The sequence below is a fragment of the Fusarium musae genome, chromosome 1 (genome assembly GCF_019915245.1).
Source record: "Fusarium musae strain F31 chromosome 1, whole genome shotgun sequence".
NCBI classification, from domain to species: domain Eukaryota; kingdom Fungi; phylum Ascomycota; class Sordariomycetes; order Hypocreales; family Nectriaceae; genus Fusarium; species Fusarium musae.
The window spans coordinates 3,632,948-3,653,184 of NC_058387.1; the positions used below are offsets into that span (position 1 = coordinate 3,632,948).

A 20,237-nucleotide genomic window follows, 5' to 3' on the forward strand; every position below is an offset into this window, starting at 1 on the left:
ACCTTGGAATATGGTGTCAAAATCAACTCAGCAGAGATATACTGAGATTATCCTACGCTTTGGTACCTGTACTAAGTTGCCCAAGTCTTCTTGTTGTTTGGATCGAAGTCCTGAGTTTTCTTTCTTCCTCTATATTGCCATGGCTCTTATTTGGGGCTGAAAATAAGGCAGGTGCTACAGTATTCCTTTATAATGGAGGTTCCATGTCTAAATTTTGTCTAGGCAGATCTTCTCTATGTAATTCATGATTACTCGTTATATGAGAACTATTTGTTTACCTCTCCACCATTAAATCATGTAATTAGGTATCTTATGCTTCGAAGGGTCGATCCGGCAAGTCTGCTGGAAGCCGTCCAGATGTCTCAGTTGTCCAGCAAAGAGACTACTATCATCCCTCATTTTTCACGCAGAGGGCTGCGACAACACTGATATCATCAAGTTTACCTGCTACTGTTAGCTTTGCTTTCTCTCTTAGAAACCGGTCGCTTTTGCTTACCACCCTCGCTTGCTAAACCCTCTTCGATCGCATGCTCCATGAATGGACTCTCGGCGAAAGGATCTACGGCGATTTCCCGGGCTGCCTCCATTAGATCTTGAGCCGCAACTCTCATTCCACCGTTGCGGCCACCTGCGCGATCACCCTTGTGAGCTTCTGCATGTGTCCCAGATTCCCACTCTTTAATGCTTTTGAGTATTCTTGCAACGATCTCGTGCTCCCAAAGATTATCGATAACCCCGTCACTCATCGCAAGTACAATATCTCCGACTTCCAAATCGACCTTGTCCATAACTGCATTATCGGCGGGTGTGTCAGGACTGTTAGTCCCAAGCTGTCGTGGGCAATCAAACCAGTGCCACTGCTCCACAGTCTTATAGATGACTTTTTCAGTACTGGGTCGGAGTACCATGACCTGGCAGTCGCCCACGTTAGTCACATACAAGACGGGCGATGCTTGTGCTTCATTCTCGGTGCAAGTCTTGTAATGTAGTTGCGCGCCACAAGCTGTTGTTGTTCCCAAACAGTCTTGCGACGTAGTCGCTTCAAGAGTTTGTTCATATGCACTTTGTAGGCTGGCGATGGGGTTCGGTTCTTGCGACCTTGGTAATCCAACAAGTTCTTCCTCGATCGCAGAAGACCAGAAATGCCCAATCAGTCTTGACCAGAGCCTGCAGTTCAATCAGTAACGATGGTAAGAGAGATTCGGAAGTTGCCCGGCAACTTACCCGGCATGCCCTCTCGGTCTTGTGGCCCACGCGCCCACGCCGTCGTTGGCACAAATGAAATAATCACTCGCATAGACAGCATCATCGCCATTTGTTTTCCCTCTGATAAGCTGTCCGTTGACAAAAGCACGACGGTCACGGCTCTGGTGATGTGTACTTAAAGGATCGGTAAAGGATGTAGACGGAGGGGAGAGGAAAGGCGGAGGGAATGGGCGGGGAGGTCGTTTCGCAAAGAGTCCAATGCCTGTTTCGAATCGAAAAGGCAAGATGGGAACATCATGTAAAAGGCGAGTCGTCGTCGAAGCGAATCGTCTCTTGCGACATGGGCGCCATGCTGTGCATGCCAGGCGTCGCACCGGGAGCGATGGTAAGAAGGATGTCGGGACGGCCGCCAGAATCGAAGATGGTTGACTGGGCATTCCAGCTGCACAAGCCCAGAGCTACCCCTTTTGAGTTGCCTGCCTGGCCGCAACCTGTAGTTAGATTGCTAATGTACTCTCCAAGAGAGAGATGTGATCCCCAGGAGAGAGCAGAGCACCGTAATCAGGCTCGGACAGCTGGGGGATTACAGACAGTTGCCCAGACACGTGATAAGCCCGAGACCGCCAAAACAGGGTGTCATCCAGAACAGGCAGTTTTTGTGTCAAAGCGACCAATGATGTACAAACACTATTCTTCTCCCGCAGGAACCCGAGCTCATTGTTGACCCCAACGGTAGGAGAGAGGACTAGATTGAGCTAGCATTGGAGGCAGAACGAGAAGAATCACCCTGCAAACGCCCTTGGAACGATTCAGTTTGTGCGGTTGGCCTGCTTCTTTTGTAAAAACTTGCCTTGAGATAGGATGTGCTTCGGGGATCTTCCGTGAGAGAGTGGCTGAAGCCCAATTGCAGCAATGCATGGCGTTTGATAAGTCAGCCAATGCACATACGTATAGGCTATATATATACCCCGAGAAACGCTGATTTGACAACTGAAAAGGCATATATACATATAAAGGGCCCATTAGTAAGGGACTTCATTCGATTTGATTTTGATGAACCGTGTCAGTCTGAAAGGGACGAATAGCAACGGTGGATTCTTTGGAGATAAAGTAGGTTCCTAAGGTACCTAGGTTGGTTGGGAGGCTACAGGGTAAGTTACTAGGAAACTGACAGTACTTTACAACACGTAGTCCTCCTTGGGGGCGTCGGGGAACAAAAAAGTATCGAACCTTGACATAGTGTATCAAAATGAATTTAGCAAAATATATCCTTAACTTATGCTAAGCTAACTAAGTCTTTTTGTCACTTACTGGTAGGATCAAGGTCCTGAGTTTTCTAGCCTCCCCTTGAGGCTAATGGTCGCTGGAGCTGTGTAAGTGACCACGTGCTGGCGCCATGGAAATACAGGCATATTCACACGTCATGAAACGAAACAACGCTAACTTGACAAAATAAAGTGTGTCCAATCTCGTGGTTAGCGCACCTTGTTCAACCCGATCTAGTGATTCGACCCAATCATGAATGCCAAGAAGGGTTGGCAACCTGCAAATTGCCAGAAGGGAGTAGGATCCTTCACTACCTAGTTGGAGATATCGTCAATATTCGTTCAGGAAAACCATGTATGATAAGACGAGGGCTATAGGATGACGCATTTTATTAACACTGCTCATGATATGTTTTGAATTCTCCACGCAAAGTTCAGCTGGACTAGAAATAGTGTCACATCACGATCTGATCCAAACTTATTACCGCAAAATTGGACTCATGACGTAAGGGATGGGGATGAATCGACTCTCAATCAAAGCCCATCTCCCCATTAGGGGTCAGCTTGAATCTCCTGCGGACGTTATTATGTGGACTGCGAAAATAGCGTCCAGGAAATTCAATGACATACGTGGAGCTGGCATGACGAACTGCGGCTCTTTAGATGAGTAGTCGGCTTTTCAAATGCCTGACGATCAAACAGGTGGACCTCGACGATCGTACGGGGGTCTTGTGAATCTACTCCGTAAAAGGCTGTACTAATCGCAGCAATCTCGTGCAGTTAACTTTGAAGTGAGACGTCTCACGTTAATCACAATCGTGATTGACACTGCCAGTACTTCAATCCCCCCATATTGACACACAATCCTTCTTGACCGTATAGATACAGAGGTATCAGCTAGCCGCCTTTGCAAAATAACAAACCCCATCCTGGTTGTAACCTTCAAGCGTATTCCTGGCGGCTGAGTGAGCATGGATAGTGCAAGGCCAAGGGGAAGCCGGCGTAGCCGGTTGAGCTAGAAGATTCATAAGATTTTGCCCTGAATTTAGTTGTGTACATCTTCTCAAACAATAATACGTTGTGACCAATGGGACTTGGTGATGGTCACAAACACCAAGAGCTTGGCAGCATAGCCATCACGATTTGGAGCCCAAGCCCAAGCTGCAACGTCTTATTCACAGCATGTACTTTCAATTCGTAGTTTGACAGTCCAGGTAGCCTTCTCCAGGTTTTGAAAAACCCGAGCCATCCTCATCCTTGTCCGGCTGAAGTAGGTAGGGCTCGGATGCCTCAATCAAGCCCACGACTGTCTACTATCCGTACAGTATGTATTAAAGCTCAGAGGTAATGATTATCTGTATTATAAGGCAATGGCATTATGCAAGAATTCGGTACGAATAGTATATGTGTGCATTTTGCAATTACAGTAAAGCAATCTGTATAATACGGAACCGAAATCGATAGTAGCCTACCGACTCTATCCCTATCTTAGATGGCAACATTTGAGGCCTCGAAGTGCCAAGCTTTTTCTGACCCCAGAAAACTGCCTACCTAGACTGCTGAGCGAAGCCCGCTGATTTACTGTACATATTCCGAACAGACTCTCTTCAAATCCCAGCGGCTGGACACGCTTACGTATGCATGAACTTATGAAGCAGAATGGTGGAGTCAGACCAACAAAGTCTGGATATCATGTTGAGGCTTGGCGAAATACTATTGAAGCGATACGAGACCTGGCTTGCTGGCTTAGCTCGCTCGCTGGTATGGTGTAATTTCGCTGGTACGAGACGGTAGGGAGGTATTTTCAGTGAAGGAAGCTGACGGGATGGCACGATACCCGCGACCAGAGTGGCTGGCTGCAGGGCTTCAGGCGCTGAGACGCATTCGATGGATCCCACGAGAAATCATTGATGGAGCCAGCGGCAACAAGAAGCCTTGAATTGGAAGATGGCGTTAGTTAGTGACGAATCTGTTTTGCCGGGATATGCCTCTCCGCCCGTATCCCGCCTGTCGTTAATAACACCGCTTTACGGGCTCCGAAGCGGGAGAACCCCAGCCACTGTCTAGGTACCGAATATTCTTCTATAGGCTCACATTGGCCTGTAATTTTGGGCAGTGGATCGGCGGTAAATGCTGCAGGTACCCAAACTGCAAAGCTACCAAGTTACCTATACCTCTTTGTAAGTCGTGAAGCGTTTGGACAAGATTTGTTGCAATCTTGCTTTGAGCTCTGCTGCGCTGCCGCGAGTTTGCGCAATGTGCATCGGATCATGAATGCCAGGTTCTGTGCTCGGATACTAAATCAAAGCCGTCTCAGACAAAGGTACTCCGTACATATAATGATACTGGTGATAGCCGGCGCCAAGCGACCGAAGCCCAGATGCGCCGGTCTCTTCTCACGTTGCACCACGCATGTCTCCGGATCTTGGCTGGGTCATAGACAACTGGTCCGGCGTCAGAATGATTGGATGGCATGTTTTTTCAACATGGCTCTCCAGACGTCCAACTGTCCATTCAGCATCTTTCCTGTTTGTGAAAGGCATGTTGCGAAACAGAGGCCTGCCTTGCGATGGCTCCGATTCATTCTCTGTCATTCTTTGAGCTCTATTTTCGTCTCCAAGTTGCGTCGTCAACTTGAAACTGGGCTTCATGTCGAGTATATAGAAATACGATACCCTGCCATTACTGTATGCATGTTGTAGGCTTCCTTGCTTCTCACAGAATCCAAACTCTGTTCGCTTCCCTGATTCACTTTTTTATACTTTTATTTCCGTTTTAATTCTCTTGGCTCACCGACTTTGCTCTCATTACTCGGTGTGCAGTACATTAGAGGTTCTAAGAGGGGGTGTCGGTTCCAGACTTAGACTTCTCGCCCAGACCATCGCCGGCTGCTAGTGACGTATGCCATCGAACAGGTCCATCACCACTCAATTCGTTCATCGCGAATCGTTCATAAGGAACTGGACTGGGCCATCCTGTACGGGTACGGGGGTACGCGGCCGCAGGGAAAGCAGAGTAAAGCACATTTTTGTATGCAGGCAAGCAACCAAGATCGCCTAAGCCCGGACCCTCTTGTTACCAGCTCCGGAGACAACTCTAGCTGAAAGTTGCTCAACTCGTGGGACTTATCAGTAAAGGGACCCCCGCGCTGGCTGGAGATCGCAGCATTGGACCAGGCTTGAAGCTTGTTGCAGGTCCTCTTTTTTTCCAAGAAAACCTGCTGTTGACGTTGCGATTTCTGGGTCCTTACCAGCCTCTGACAGATCTATTAAACAACGAAAGCCCGCAAGTCGAAACCGTGGGAAACCTAGACGTTCTGCACGACGCATCTCCATTTAAAGCTCAACGCACGCAACGCAAAGCGAGCAGTCACAGCGCTGCACCAAACCATTAAAAAGTGCCGTTGGCATTGACATTGGCATCCAATTGCCATTGCCGCCGTCCGCCGAGTGACGATCTTTCTCAAGCCCGCCGACGCCGGCTTCCGCGTATTGACGTACATACACTGAAATCACGAAATTACGGCCACGGCTTATAAGAAATTACCGACCATCCCCATATTCAGAGCCAAGACTTGTATTGTCTAACTACCTAGGCTCTCGTCACTTTCACTTGTCGCTCGCTCAGTTAGGTTGCTGCAATTCCTTTTACGGTAGTTCACCACAGTTTTGACCTTGACCAGCTGTACCAGGGCTGGTCATCCTTGGCCGGTTAATAAGTACTGACTGACATGTCAGTCGCCCGAAGCATCCGTATCTGTATCCGCAATCTGCCTTCGCACCCGCCGCAGCACCACCTTTGAATGGATACAGTCCGGCGCCGAGTTCTAAAGGGAGTCTAGAGTCTAATAAAGTCGCACATACAAGAAGCGCCCACTTCACCTACATCTGAATCGTCCCGCACGCAAGGGCCTGTTTACTTCTTCTTTCCTTCTCACTCCCGGACCTTGGATTCGCCCTGATCTTGGATGCCCAGCGATAATCAAGCTTGTCTGGAAATTACGGTACCAGATTGTCGTCAGTATTGTGGCTGACGCACCTCACACCTCTCGAGATATCCCTTGCGCATTTGATCTGGTCAACTACTGACCTAACAGCTCCCTCCCTTTTGCTGTTTGTGGTTTCTGGGCACCAATTGGCCTGAGTTTTTCTTCTTTTTGATATTTTTGTCTCAGAAATTTCCTCATTTGCAGGCCGAGCATTGTGGACAAAATGGGTCGAAATCGAGGTGCGTACCATCAAATATTGTGCATTCGTGAATCCCATTCCAGCTCAGGACTTGACTTTGATCGTCCGCCGCGTACGTTGCGTTGCGTCGCTTTACGACCCGACAAGACAGAAGACAGCGCGCTATGGAGTGGTTCGCTGGTCCTTGCCCTGGCGTTGGCCCACCTCCGTCTAAGTCGAGGCGGGCTTGCCCATGTCATGATGGAAGCCCACTGCACGGTGGCAGCTCTGCGCCTGTAACCACAGCCAGGGGGGCTGCTTATGGGTACCTCTCGGAACGGCGGGGGCTTTGACATCCACTATGCGTTGACGTGTGGTGGCCCAAAATGCCCTTGGCTAGCTCATCTAGGGGTCCGTTTCTTTTGGCTCAAGGGACTGAGCGACGGGCTCTCTTCCTCCAGGGGGCTGCATACCATTCTCTTCATAACATCTCACCTCATCCCGTCCTTGTCGTACTAACTCTTTGGTGCCAATACTTTAGTCCTCTCTTTTATGTCCCAGTTCTCTGCGGGCACAAAGACACCGCCGCCCTCAACTTCTCCTCCGTCAAACTCACCTCACAGACCGGGGCATCGCAAGACGAACTCTGGTACAGAACCCTTTCCCGACCACCGAGTCAGTACCGACATTTCTCGGCCAAATACACCGCCTTCGCGGCCAGATTATGGCACTCCCATAAACGGCGGCTCCCCGATCGAACCTTCTGCTCGCCGAAGACGCAGCTCATCTGCTGCATCATCACGACCCCCGTCCATGGTCCTGGCTCATCAACCACCCATCATGGATATCACGGAGGATACAATCCCCGAACTTCAGCCCATCTTTTCATTCCTTAACAGCCATTCCAACAAGCTGTACCAAGAGGGTTATTTCCTCAAACTCGATGACCAGAATACACGTACGCTCGATCTAGCTTCCATTGCCGCTTGTTCCTCCACACTTGCACCCCTGTAGCGCCAAGTTTACTCCACACTCAACTATTTACACATATGCTGCAAGGATGGTCAGCTAACAAAGTCGTTTACAGAGGGTAAACCCAACCCTGATAGAACTTGGACAGAGTGTTTTGCCCAGCTAGTGGGAACCGTCTTGTCACTATGGGATGCCGCGGAACTAGATGCGGCTGGAGAAGACGGCGAAGTCTTACCCAAGTTTATCAACTTGACGGATGCCTCGATCAAAATGGTAAAGGACCCGCTCGCGTGTTAAGTATGTCTTCACACTTGACTAACACAATTTCGTCACAGATTGAGTCGCTGCCTACAAGATCTTCAGATGAGCAACCGCTACAGAACATCCTGAGCATCTCAACGGCTGGAAGAAACAGATATCTCCTCCATTTCAACTCGCGGCACTCGCTGCTGCAATGGACTGCTGGCATTCGACTAGCTATTTTCGAGCACTCTTCTCTGCAGGAGGCTTATACTGGCGCTCTGATTGCCGGCAAGGGCAAATCGCTCAACAATATTGGTGTCATCATGGAGAGGGCACGATTCCCCACCGAAGAATGGGTTAGAGTCCGATTCGGCGCTGGTGTACCTTGGAGAAGATGCTGGTGTGTTATCACCCCCCCTGACGAAAAGCAGTATGCAAAGCTCCAGAAGGAGCTCAAGAAGAGGTCTCCTTACGATCGATCGCCTGTGCCCACACTCAAGGGAGATATCAAATTCTACGACCAGCGGAAGGATGGTAAGAAGCAGAAGAAGATGCAGCCAATTGCTACCATTACCGACGCCTACTCTGCCTATGCCATCTATCCTCAGTCCAAGTCATTGATTGATGCGTCGACCTTACTCAAGGTTGAGGGTAACATTGCTATTCATACTGATCCTCCCTCGTCTACCGAAGGGTTCGTCTTCATCATGCCTGAGACACACCCTGCTGTGAGCGGATTCGAGATGCTGATGCGTTTCCTCTTTCCAACCTGGGATACATTTGGTCTTTACGGCCGACCTGGTAGACTTGTTGCCAGCACACTTGACTCCAGGTCTCTCATGTTTGCTATGCCTAAGAGCCGCCGCTATGGTTATCTTGAGAATTTGGATGTTTCCAACCTCATTCTTGAGGATGGTAGCTCTGGATGGGGCGAGAGAGATTGGAGAAAGAAGCTCAAGGAGTGCACTGGTACCCGCATGAATGCTGTAGATGATGCACCCACGACACGTTCTCGAAGCAACAGTCGAAAGAGTGTTCGACTAAGCTTTGGTGATGGACCTCCAAAGCCCAAGGCCGGATTTTCAGATGAACAAGTTCCAACCAGATCCTCGCGATCATTCTCTCTTACTGAGCGCACTCGAACAGACTCAGCTCCCGCAGATCCTGCGAGGGTTGCCTTTGGAGGACATGGCCGTAACTCATCCGACCCCAACCAACTGGGAGGCCCTCCTTTCCGTCCTGGTACCAATGAAAATAGCCCTTACTCAGGCTCGCCACGACGTGGACAAACTCCCGTTGGCGCTCCACACCATAACCAAGCTTCCCGTGACGAGAGTCCCGCTTATCAGAATGAACGAGCTCCCTCTGGCTCTCCTCCCCTGAAAGACTTGGATGGCATGCGTCAGATGCATACTCCTGAACCAGTCTCACAACCCCCAGCCTTCAGTCACGGGTCTCAGGCTCGCCCCGTCAGCAGAGCCTACCATTCCCCTGAGCTTAGGCGGGCTAATAGTAGGCTTTCCGTCACAACTCTGGCCCAGCTTGCCACAGCTGGCGGGTTAGGTGGCCCGAACGATTCGAATCATTCTCCACGAGGAGATGAGGTGGACGCTGCAAGATCTGGACCATCGGTACTGCCACCACACGCCAACTCCGTAGGGATATCTGCTAACGACAACCGCTCGCGTGAAGCTTTAAGCCCACTGAATCAGGATCCCTCTTCCAACAGTCTTCCTCCTCCGGCAAACTTATCCCAACAACGATCACGATCGCCACTGGCCCAGCCCCCGCTTGGGCCTCCTAATGCCTATGGCCGCGGGCCTAACTCACGTCCTGGAACTTCAGAAGGACGGCGATCTCCGATGCCTCCCGGCATGCCACCTCAACAACGACCTCCCCATCCTCAAAATGCCAACCGTCGGCCTGACATGGGCCCTGATGGCCGCCGACCGTCTGACTCACGACGACCTGGCCCTGACGGACGACGACCATCTGATCCTCGGGGTCCTGGATTTGACGGGCGTAGACCTTCAGACCCTCGAGGTCGTGGCAATGGTCCTCCTGGCCATATGCCTCCGCCACCTGGTCCCCATGGTAATTTTCGTCCCGGACCGGGGCGCTCCGGACCTCCTGGACCACCTCCGGGTTATCGCCCTAACGGACCTCCTCATGGACCGCCAAATGGACCACCGGGGCCAATGGGTTATCGGAAGCCTGTGCCAGGCGGACCTCCACCACCTGCTCCTTTTGAAAATTCTAAGGGAAACACCATGTCGGGTAGCAGTGGGATCACCACGAATGAGATAATCGACCATTATGCGTTCGACCAAGGTCGTCAGACACCTCGGCAAGGCACCCCGAACTCAGAGAGGCGACCAGGACCCCCAGGCAGACAAGAAAGCCACACGAGCAACCAAAGCAGTCATTATGAGGATAATTCTCCCACCAGCAGCCTCAAGAACTTTGTAGATACATACCAATACAGTGAACCAAAGCCCCGAGCTGGTGTCCTGAAGACTGTCGGTGGCGCTGAGGAGCCTGATCCTCGAGATCCTGGCTTTGATATACCAGATATCAATTTCGGCCCGACTATTAATTACGCAGCAATCAAGGACCGCAGTAAAACTCCCGGCGCTCTGACTCCCGGTGGCTCATCGCAGAGACCGCATACACCTGGGGGTCAAGGACCAACGCCCCCGCCTCATAAATCTTCGGGTTCTCAGGGATCTCTTGGGCATAAGGAATCTCCAGACCCAAAGCGGACTATGGCATGGCAACCCGGCGCATCAACTCCTCCGAGCAACGCACACGGGTTAAGCCCCGAAGAATTTGTGCAGCAAAGGGCGGCCCATGCTCGGAGTGCTTCCAGCAACACGTTGGGCGGCTCACCCAGCCCAGGCATGAAACGAACTAGTTCCTCTGACATGCTACAAGCTATCCAGAACGGTCGCCACTCTCGCAGCAGCTCTGCTGATCTGCTTGCACGACCTGGATCGCGGGGTGCTAGTTCGACCTTGAACTTTGCAAGCTCTGGGGAGACATCTAGCCACCTCAGTGCTCGGGAGCAGGAGCATGTTGCTCGCCTTACAGGCCAACCGTTGATCAGCATGCCAGGACATCAGAGACAGGGTTCACAGGGTAGTTTTATGCCTGGCCACCAGAGGCAAGCTTCCTCTGGATCAGGGTTGGTTGGTGCTATCGAGGCCCGGGAACGAGAAAAGCAACAGATGAAGCAAGGAGTGAATAGCCAGGCAGTCCAGCATGCGATCAGCCAGCGTCAGCAGCAACAGGCTGCCATGGCGTACCAGCAGCAAATGGCACAGCAACAAATGGCTCAGCAGCAAATGATGCAACAACAAGTGGCTCAGCAGCAACAGATTGCGTACCAGCAGCAGGCTCATCAACAACAAAACTACCAGCAAGGATATCAACAGCCAATGATGGGTGCTGGAACTATTCCCCCATACAGCCCCATGGGCCAGCCAGCTGGTCAGTACACTCCCGGTGGATCTCCGTACGGGCCGGCACCTCAGCAGATGGGAGGGCATGGACAGCCGAACAGTTTCTCGCGACCGCTTCGGGCTGCGCAGCAGGTCGACCCTCGCTTTGTACCACCTCAGGGTCAATACGGCCCATCGCCTGGAGCTCAGCAGACCGCTCGAAACGTTCATCCCCAGTATCAAGGACAAGCGTTTTAGTAACGAATAGGGCAGGGTCTAGTTATACCACTGGTTGACGAAGATTATGGATATTTGGATGATTGAAGCGATTTGGAGCAAACATCAAGGGGCCGCATATATCACATGGCGTTCAGGAAATGACAAGAGGTGCTTATTTGGGGGTAGCGGGTTGAAAACCAATTGCATAGTCATAGTCCGGGCATACAAAGAAAGGACTGCATTATCTTAGCAAGGGGAAGCATGCTTGGTTATAGATACATTTTGAATCTGCCCAACATACAATTCTATTTCTTCTAAAGCATTAAAGTGTCTTCAATTTCATAGTCTGGGGTAATATAGTTTTGTCTCATTTAGAAAAAGCCAAAAAAAAAAGAGAGAACGACTCAATTGTATTCTGTCTAATATCATGACGTAAATAACAAGAGTTGAGGAGAAAGTCATCTATTGGTTCATGGCGTTGCGTGAACTAGGCTGAGACCTTTGGCAGGCGTTGCTGTCCAGTGACTTTGCTCGACCCGCTCGATTCTGGAGGCGAGTCTCGAGGGCAAAGCATTGTTGGTAGAGGCGCCTGATGCGCTGAAGTAGATTCTTGTACTTGTGAACTGTGATCGTTAATGAAGTGACAAAGCGCGTGACTTGAACGCGTCCCAAGTACCATTTTCACGCGCCCGTGTTACAAGAAAAGAAACGTGATGTGACCTTGTTTTGTTAAATCAGATGAGCTTGACTTTTTTACTTTTTTAACCCTCCCTGGTTGCTGAGGCATCCGAGACGTACAGCAAGTACGGATACCTAAGGTACCTAGGCTAGGTACGGAGTACATACTGACCGTTTCCACTCTGTCAGTCAGTGGAGGTAAGGGGTCGCCGCCCCGTTGGTGATCATGAACGGCACTCAAACGGCTTCTCCCCGCTGCGACTTTGCTCTCTTGGGGATTTTCCAGCCTAGAAGCGGTCACTAGAGGCTGCCTAATACCTTGTTAAATTCCATTCTGATAGGCCAGCCAGCGTCGTTATTCCAGATTCCGATTGATATCAGCCAACCAGCGTCAGCAGCGACCTGACCCTCGAGGATGGACACTGTCGGTCGTGACGTCCCTCATCCCTCGTCCCTGCCCGCCGTCCCATCCAATACTTGAACCTCAAAGTCCCTTGTCGTTTCTTTTCCCATCCTGCCCCCCTCTCTTGGACTCTTGATACTCTTCACTTGTCTATCTCTCGTCTCTTTCTTCTTTGCTTCCTTACCTCTCACCATACGCAATTTCTTTATACAGGCCTCGCACAACTACTGTCTCGACTCGACCGCGCCGAGACACACAAACTTTTGGCTGCCCGTTACCCCAACTGCACCTGCGCCTAGGACTTTCGACCCTCTTGCTAGATGCGCCCGTGATCGCCTCGACTGTTTAGCACGACCTCACGATTTGCCTCGACTTGGCCCCATTGAAACTTTTCACGCAAGTCTTGCATCGCTTCGCAGCGTAGGCTGCTCGAGTCCCTCCAATGGACGGCGACGAGCCCACGCAAGGTACGCCTGCCCATCTACCCAATGCTCCCTCCGTTTCGAACTGACCTCCCTCTGGAAGCGACGCAGAATGTTCTGGATCCGCGCCGTGTTGGGAAGCAGAATTCAGGCTTCTCAGATGAAGATATCTCTGACATAATATGCGTCCTCTATCCGCACTCTGATTCTGCCCGTGTCGAACTCGAACGTTTGGTCGGCGAAAACTCCCCACATATCATTGGAAGGGACGAAGCGGATGGTGTCGAACCCGACTATGCCTTAGAAGACCAAGCAGCCCGTTTTCACGCCAACCCAACCGGCACCGGTACTCATGCCATCATCCTACGTCTATCGTCGCACCTCAAGAACCCGAAAGCCGGCTTTGTCTTTGGTCGAAATCCTGTGCGATGCGACGTTGTGTTTGTCAACGATCCCTTGAAAAGAATCAGTAACATTCATTTCCGGATTTACGTCAACGAATATGGCACTGTCATGGTTGAGGACCAATCGACCAACGGTACTATTGTGGATGATCACCTTTTAACCTCCCATCCTCAAGCCAAGGGAAGAAGTGACCCTCCCATTAGCAAGTGGGTTTTGAGTTCTGGCTCCATCATCAAGATCTATCTCCATAAGGAGGCCCGGGACTTGACTTTCCGAGTCCGTATACCCAGGCGTGATAATGAGTATGACCAAGCATATACCGATAAAGTCGACGATTTCTTCACACGTCATGGGCTACCACGCCAGAATGAAACCATCACGCCTGGACCAGGCGGCCACGTTGATCTCTTCAAACAACCTGCCCAGACTAATCTCAAGAGAGAAGAGACCAATGAGATAACGCAGCATACTCCTCAGACGTTGTCTAAAAGACGAGACGCACCAAGGGAATGGACGGGCTCCGGAAAATATAACAGAACCGGCTCAATCGGGAAGGGTGCCTTCGCAGTTGTCCACAGGGTCACTTCAAAGTATGACGGATTACCATATGCTGCTAAAGAGATTGAAAAGCGTCGCTTTATCAAGAACGGCGTCCTTGATCAGAAGGTAGAGAATGAGATGAAGATCATGCAACGGGTTAAGCATGTGAGTCTTGCCCCTTGTTACCCGCTTCCATCGCTAACATAAATTATCAGCCCCATATTGTTCGCTACATGGAACACTTTGAATGGGATGACCGATTGCTAATCATAATTATGGAATTCGTGCCAGGCGGTGATTTGGGAAAACTCATATCAGACCAAAAGGCTCTGAGGGAGGATGTTGTTCGAATCATGTCAGGGCAGCTCTTGGGTGCCTTGGGGTATCTGCACGCCAACAGCATCACCCATCGTGACGTCAAACCAGACAACATCCTCATTAACTCACTCAATCCAATAGACCTCAAGCTCACCGACTTTGGCTTGTCGAAGATGGTTGACAGCGAACAGACCTTCCTGCGAACATTTTGCGGCACCTTGCTTTATTGCGCCCCTGAGGTGTATACAGAATATGCCGAGTACGATGATGACGGTGTACGTAGTCGAGGAAAGAAGGTGAGACGTCCACCGGGCCAGAGATACAACCACGCGGTTGACATCTGGTCTCTGGGTGGGGTCTTGTTTTATGCTCTGACTGCGTCGCCTCCTTATCCTGTCAAGAGTGGCATCAGCTACTCTGAGCTGTTGCACAAAATTATGACCACCCGGCTGAATATCGCACCACTGCAGAGGAATGATGTATCGGAGCAAGCTATTGACTTCCTCTGCAGAATGCTCCAGCGCCGGCCAGAAAACCGAGCAACCGTGGCAGAACTTGAAAGTCACCCATGGTCTTCCGGCGAAGACTCTATCATCAATGCTTCACAATCCTTTGACGAGGTATCGGATGATGACATGTTTGACAACTTTTCGCAGTTGCAGCCCAGACAGTACGAAGAAGATAGGGTTAGTGACTCTATGGGCGAAGAGTCAGAAAAAGAAACCCCCACGGTACCATTAGAAACGAACCAGCCAAGACTATTCGGGGAAGTCGGTGTCTCAGCGATTGGTAGCTCAGGAGTTATCCCGGAAGATTACCTCAACCTCGAGAACAGCAGTAGCCCTAGCGCAGACGAGACTGAAATCCTCCGCAGGGATGAAGACGAAGCCTATCAATCGGACGATTTGGTCACGCCCAGGAACAGGAATCGTCGAACATATCGCCAGAATACCATTTCAATGGCACAGAATCAGTCCGAGGACCAACTTCAGAGTCTAGTTGAGGACGTGGCGTCACAGAGCCTCGGCGGGAATGAGCCAAACCTGCAAGGCGCTGGACAGTCACGTTATTCTCTGCAATCGGCAGACTTCAATACTAGTAAACGAAAACCCTCGTCATATGATACAAGCGACGAGTTCGACAACACACCCCAAGGAAAGCCTACAATGAAAAGACTCAAGTCGGAAGGTAATATTGAAGATCTAGCAAATGACGTACTTGAAGAGTACAAACTGCTGGTGCAAGTACCATCTGCCGAGAAGCAAGCCTCGGGGCGTCAAATCGACAAGCCTTACAACAAGACGTGCTTCTGGGAGCAAGATAAGACAACGTGGCACTTCGACTATCCGGAGCTCACACATTTGCAACACAAAGCTTTCGAGCGGGGTGCGGCAGCGAGAAATGAAAAATTCGAGCCCGGAAAATCGCCGTTGTGGGATCTTGCGATGAAGTATTTCTCTCCAGTTTCAAAAGCCGGGCCACAAATCAACCAAGGTCGACGAAGCTCGCGGACACCTCAGGACACAGCGGCCGATGTGCCTCTGGAATTTCCTCCGACTGCCGCCCCGCTTGAGAATTCTCAGATTCCCGACACTTTGCCTACGCACACGCAGATAATCGTCCCGGTTCAGGAAGATGAGCCCAATAGACGTGCCATTGGCGTGCTTGAGTCTCATCATGAGTCCTGTGTCCCTGGGATTAGTATTCCTATCAAAGATACTTTGGTCTCATTCGGCCGTGGCCCGGCAAATACTGTGGTCTTCAGAGATATACAAGAATCTCGAGTGCCGAAGTATGCGTTTAAACTGCTGCTTTGGAAAGAAGATGGCACCTTCGACCCTTCGAAGGATCCTGATAAACTCCCTCCACCTTGGCTTCGGGATGCCGGAGATCCAAACGAGTATGGTTTTTACATCTCGACTAAAGCATCTGTTGGCATCAGCATCAATGGATACCAACTTGCTTCTTCTGATGCTAAGAACCACAGCGGCCCCTCACATCATTGGGCTCGAATTTGGAATGGCGACACAGTGATGATATGGGGCGATAGAAAGAGCACACAGACGAAGCTCGTTTTTCAATGCTTCTGGGGAGCTTCTTCACAGGCACGTGAGGGGAGCCAAGGCCTACAACTCGCATCTCCATCACTCTCCCAGAAGCTTGACGCTGCGTGTCAGAAGGCAGAGAAGAGGGTCAAGGAGGCCATTGAGAAGAAGAAGATTAAGGATGCAATCAACGCTGATCTACAAGAGCGTACAGAAAACATTGAAAGAGAACAAGAACGAAGTCGTGCTTTCGAGAAGAAGCGAAAGGAGGCCATCGCTTATCTTGACTCTAGACAAACCCCTTTGTTGCGGATAGCTTCACCGCCAAGCGCACTAGGAACGAGTAACTATCGTGAAACTCTGATGTTTCGCATGAGCTCTGACAACAACCTCTCGATCCAGTGACAAAGCGCATTATATATATATACGATTTGCCAGAGGAGGGGTTGTACATATTTCCCTAAGTCTCCAGTCCTTGAACTGTTGTACGAACAAGGAGTTATGATTTCTTTTCTTTTTCCTTGGTATCTTTGGCGGGATATGGGCTAAGCACGAGAATCGGTTGGTACTATAGGAAACCATGTGGATGACGAACGCTACTTACAGCTAGATTCGTGATTCTCTCGGCGAAAGGGGCTTTTCTGGATGGAGATAGATCCTGCTATCATGTCATCTTGGAGGAGTATATGTGGGAAAATGCAGAACATACAACATAGAAAACGATATATCCTGTAATTGAAGACATTGCACGTCTCTTCTCTCATACGATTGATGTATTTTAGCTGTGACGGAAAATGTCTGACCTTATACAAGTTGAACAAGTTTGTTTGTATCTCAAAGACATGTACATATTTGGAGGGCCAGTTCATAATACATCAGGCATTAAGCCATTTTATCTCTAATAATACAATAGCAAAGTTGACCGAAAAAGCGCTTGTCATACAATCATAATCCTCCTTCATACAAATCATAATCATTCCTCGTAACCGACCTCATTTCAACTTTTCATCATCCGGACCCAATCATCCAGGGGTTGATGCACATGCATCCAAGGTTCATACATTTTGTTCCCAAAAGGTTCATTTCCACAAATCTTCTCGTTCAGGAGCTTAATCACTAGGCTCAAGTGAAAGTCTGGTGATGCCTCATGAAAGCATGCTGGTGGTTATCAAGTTTTAGACAGCGATGCCGTCTACAAAAGGCTGAAAAGGCGATGTAGCATGAAAAGAATTGTTCCGGATAGTCTCATGAAACTTTTCGAAATTTTGACCATAAGATACTTCATCGTCTTGCTCGACGACTGAAGAAGCGGCCTCTACGATAAGTTTGTACTCTGCGAGGCTAGAGCGTCAGTCGGTAAGATTGGCAGCATTAGTTTTGGTCACGACTCACCGATATGGTCAGATGAACTCTCATAGGAGTCATCAGCAGTGCTCGCCTCCTCAACTGTTGGGATAGGGTCGAATGCATTCTTCCATACAGACGTGTCTGACTGGGCAGGTGAGCATTGCTTACCATCGTGCTCTTTCTTTGGCGAATTGTCAGATCTGACAGAAGAAGTGCAGTAGGCAAATTCTGGAAAGCTGTGTTGGCGAGGTGTATAATAAGGGTTGCCGCTGGCTTGGCACTCAGTCTTGTCAAGATTTGAATCCCTATTGATGAAACTGGACGAGCCAGGATCCGTAAATGAGGCAGTAAAAATGTTTGACGAGCACTTAGATTGCTGAGGACATGGAGTTGTCTGGCTGTCAGTGAAACTGCGAGGGCCAAATCGTTCCTAATTGTCTCTGGCAGTCTCGTTAAAGTTGTGACTTGGTGGGTATGAGCCTGCTCGAACGCCTGGGGGAACAGAAGATGACTTGTTCTTTTTCTTCTTGAAGAAGGACGAAAACACGCTCCCTGAAGATGTACGGGATGGGAGAGAGGCGGTGGACTCCATACACTGATCATGGTAGCTGTAGTCGTGAAACTTGGGGATGGGCGCCTGGAATCCTTCGTCTGTCTCATGATGTTCAGGCAGGGGGCTGTCATCTGCATACTGCTCTACGCATGAGTACGCAGGATTTCGAAAGGAATCCCAGTCTGCGCCGTTATCAAAATCTTTGCTGAAAGCACCCTGGGAGTAGCCCTTCGAAGGTGCTCCTGGCTGAAAGTCGTCTGGTGTCCGCAAGCTTTCGTGCTTGGGTACAGAACTATTCCTCGAAGTTTGGCCATAGTGAGGATGAAGGTACTTGTCTGTGGCCTTTCTTTCAGGAGAATAGCTGTTGTAATATGATGGTTTCTGGCGTGAGATGAGAGGAGATCCTGGCAGCCTCATTCTGGTGGGAGACTCAGGCTCCGAGAACTCAGTATTTCCCTCGTAAGTCAATGGAGTACGAACATCAACAGACTTCTTGAATCTCACAGTCTTACTACCGGATGACCTGGAGGAGCTCGGGTCAGATCGTTCAGAGTCAAGAGACTTCCCGCGCTGTCGACACGGTTCTTTTTCTGTGGCATTTCGAATTTTTCCAGAGCCGTCTGAAGACGAGCGATCACTGGCCATTGCGGACTTGAGGACAAAGTCATGCGGAAGAGTTTTCCATGGCTCGTAAACCTTGTTCGCAGACTTCTGGCCAGCCATTTCGCCTTCGTGGCTATTAATGTGCATATCTCCTTTAGAGTGAGCCGTCGAAACCGAGTCTTCAACATATGGTGCCTGGTAATTCCGAGGACGCTTTTCGCTTTCCTTCTGAGGGAGAGGAGGAGGAGGATCAGTGTTGGTTTCTCTCGATGACTTCCGCTCTGCTCGGCGGCCGGAAGACCCTGTATTTCTCGAGGGACAGTAAGAAGACTCCGGGGAAATGACAGTGCCTCTGGCCTCTCGTGGTTCAGGACACCTTCCACGGACCTTCTCGACTGTAGAAGCCGCTTTCTCGTACTCGGTGGCCTCGTTCTGGTCAATGGAGACATTCCGTTCTCCTTTCTTGCGATTCCGATGGCGATTTACAGTCAGAGAATCCATGTCATCTTCCTTCTTAATGGCAGCTCGCCTGGCTATGTGGTCCTTCAGTCTGGGGGCCTGTCACTGCATGTTAGCTGTCATCTGGTGTTCAAGATATTCGGTCGGCATACCAGTCCAATTACAGAGTCGTCTGGCAGACTTCCATTGTAGTGGAACTCCAGCACACAGGCATCGCAATAGTTTGTGAAGATTGGCTCCCCCGGAAAGACTGGGTGCTGGGCATGAAATGCCTTGGACCTCGCGCTTCCACAATTGGAACAGAAGTGGTATTGACGAATGACACCTCGTTTGTATTCCATCTCTCGGCAGCTTTCGCAGAGATTAATCTTAGTGGATGGTCCTGGGCCAACAGGAAACCTCTTGTGGTAAAGCGCTGACCGAGTGTTTCCACACTCCGTGCAAACGTGATGGCGTTCGATGCGCTGAGGACTCACATCTCGTTGGCCACATTGCTCTCGCTTCCGGCTCTGCTGAAAGTCTTTTTCTTGTGCAGTTTTATGACTATCAGGGGCCGGTTGAGAAAAGCTGCTAAAAGTGGAGAGCGATACTTGTCTCGCGTGAGACTTTCTGCTCGCTGTGATAGCCTTGTTGAGGGCAAGGTTCAGTCTGTCTTGAAGGCGGCGGAGGTCGCGACGCAAGATTCTGCTGTTGGGCTCCTCGGCCAAATCCGCCATCTTGGCTTCAATATGCTTCTGTAGGCGTTGCACTTCGTTTGTCAACGGGCCGGAAGCCTTGGTGTCTCCCTGATTGCCAAGCTTTTGGTAGCGGTTACTCCCATCCCCTGCTGAGTTCAAGATGTTTCTGAAACCCGCTGGAGGCATGGAGATCGCTGGTGCCTGATCTGAGACAGGAGCTCGTGCTGCGGAAGGCTGGGCAATAGGCGCAATATACTGAGCTGGATGAACTTGCAT

The 20,237-nt window shown here is 50.2% G+C and overlaps 4 protein-coding genes across 4 annotated transcripts; 2 read left to right on the forward strand and 2 right to left on the reverse strand.

The window, feature by feature from the left end:
- Nucleotides 1-388: 388 nt before the first annotated feature.
- Nucleotides 389-788, reverse strand: J7337_001101 (uncharacterized protein; the record flags this gene model as incomplete). Its single annotated transcript, XM_044818845.1, has 2 exons — nt 389-444; nt 497-788. 2 exons carry the CDS (start codon nt 786-788, stop codon nt 389-391), a joined length of 348 nt encoding a protein of 115 aa, XP_044686547.1.
- Nucleotides 789-7,189: 6,401 nt separating this feature from the next.
- On the forward strand, nt 7,190-11,550 carry J7337_001102 (uncharacterized protein; the record flags this gene model as incomplete). Its single annotated transcript, XM_044818846.1, has 3 exons — nt 7,190-7,595; nt 7,725-7,882; nt 7,945-11,550. 3 exons carry the CDS (start codon nt 7,190-7,192, stop codon nt 11,548-11,550), a joined length of 4,170 nt encoding a protein of 1,389 aa, XP_044686548.1.
- Nucleotides 11,551-13,080: 1,530 nt separating this feature from the next.
- Nucleotides 13,081-16,727, forward strand: J7337_001103 (uncharacterized protein; the record flags this gene model as incomplete). Its single annotated transcript, XM_044818847.1, has 2 exons — nt 13,081-14,124; nt 14,175-16,727. The coding sequence occupies 2 exons, from the start codon at nt 13,081-13,083 to the stop codon at nt 16,725-16,727; spliced, it is 3,597 nt and encodes a 1,198-aa protein (XP_044686549.1).
- A 1,372-nt stretch (nt 16,728-18,099) lies between these two features.
- On the reverse strand, nt 18,100-20,237 carry J7337_001104 (uncharacterized protein; the record flags this gene model as incomplete). Its single annotated transcript, XM_044818848.1, has 2 exons — nt 18,100-19,383; nt 19,437-20,237. The coding sequence occupies 2 exons, from the start codon at nt 20,235-20,237 to the stop codon at nt 18,100-18,102; spliced, it is 2,085 nt and encodes a 694-aa protein (XP_044686550.1).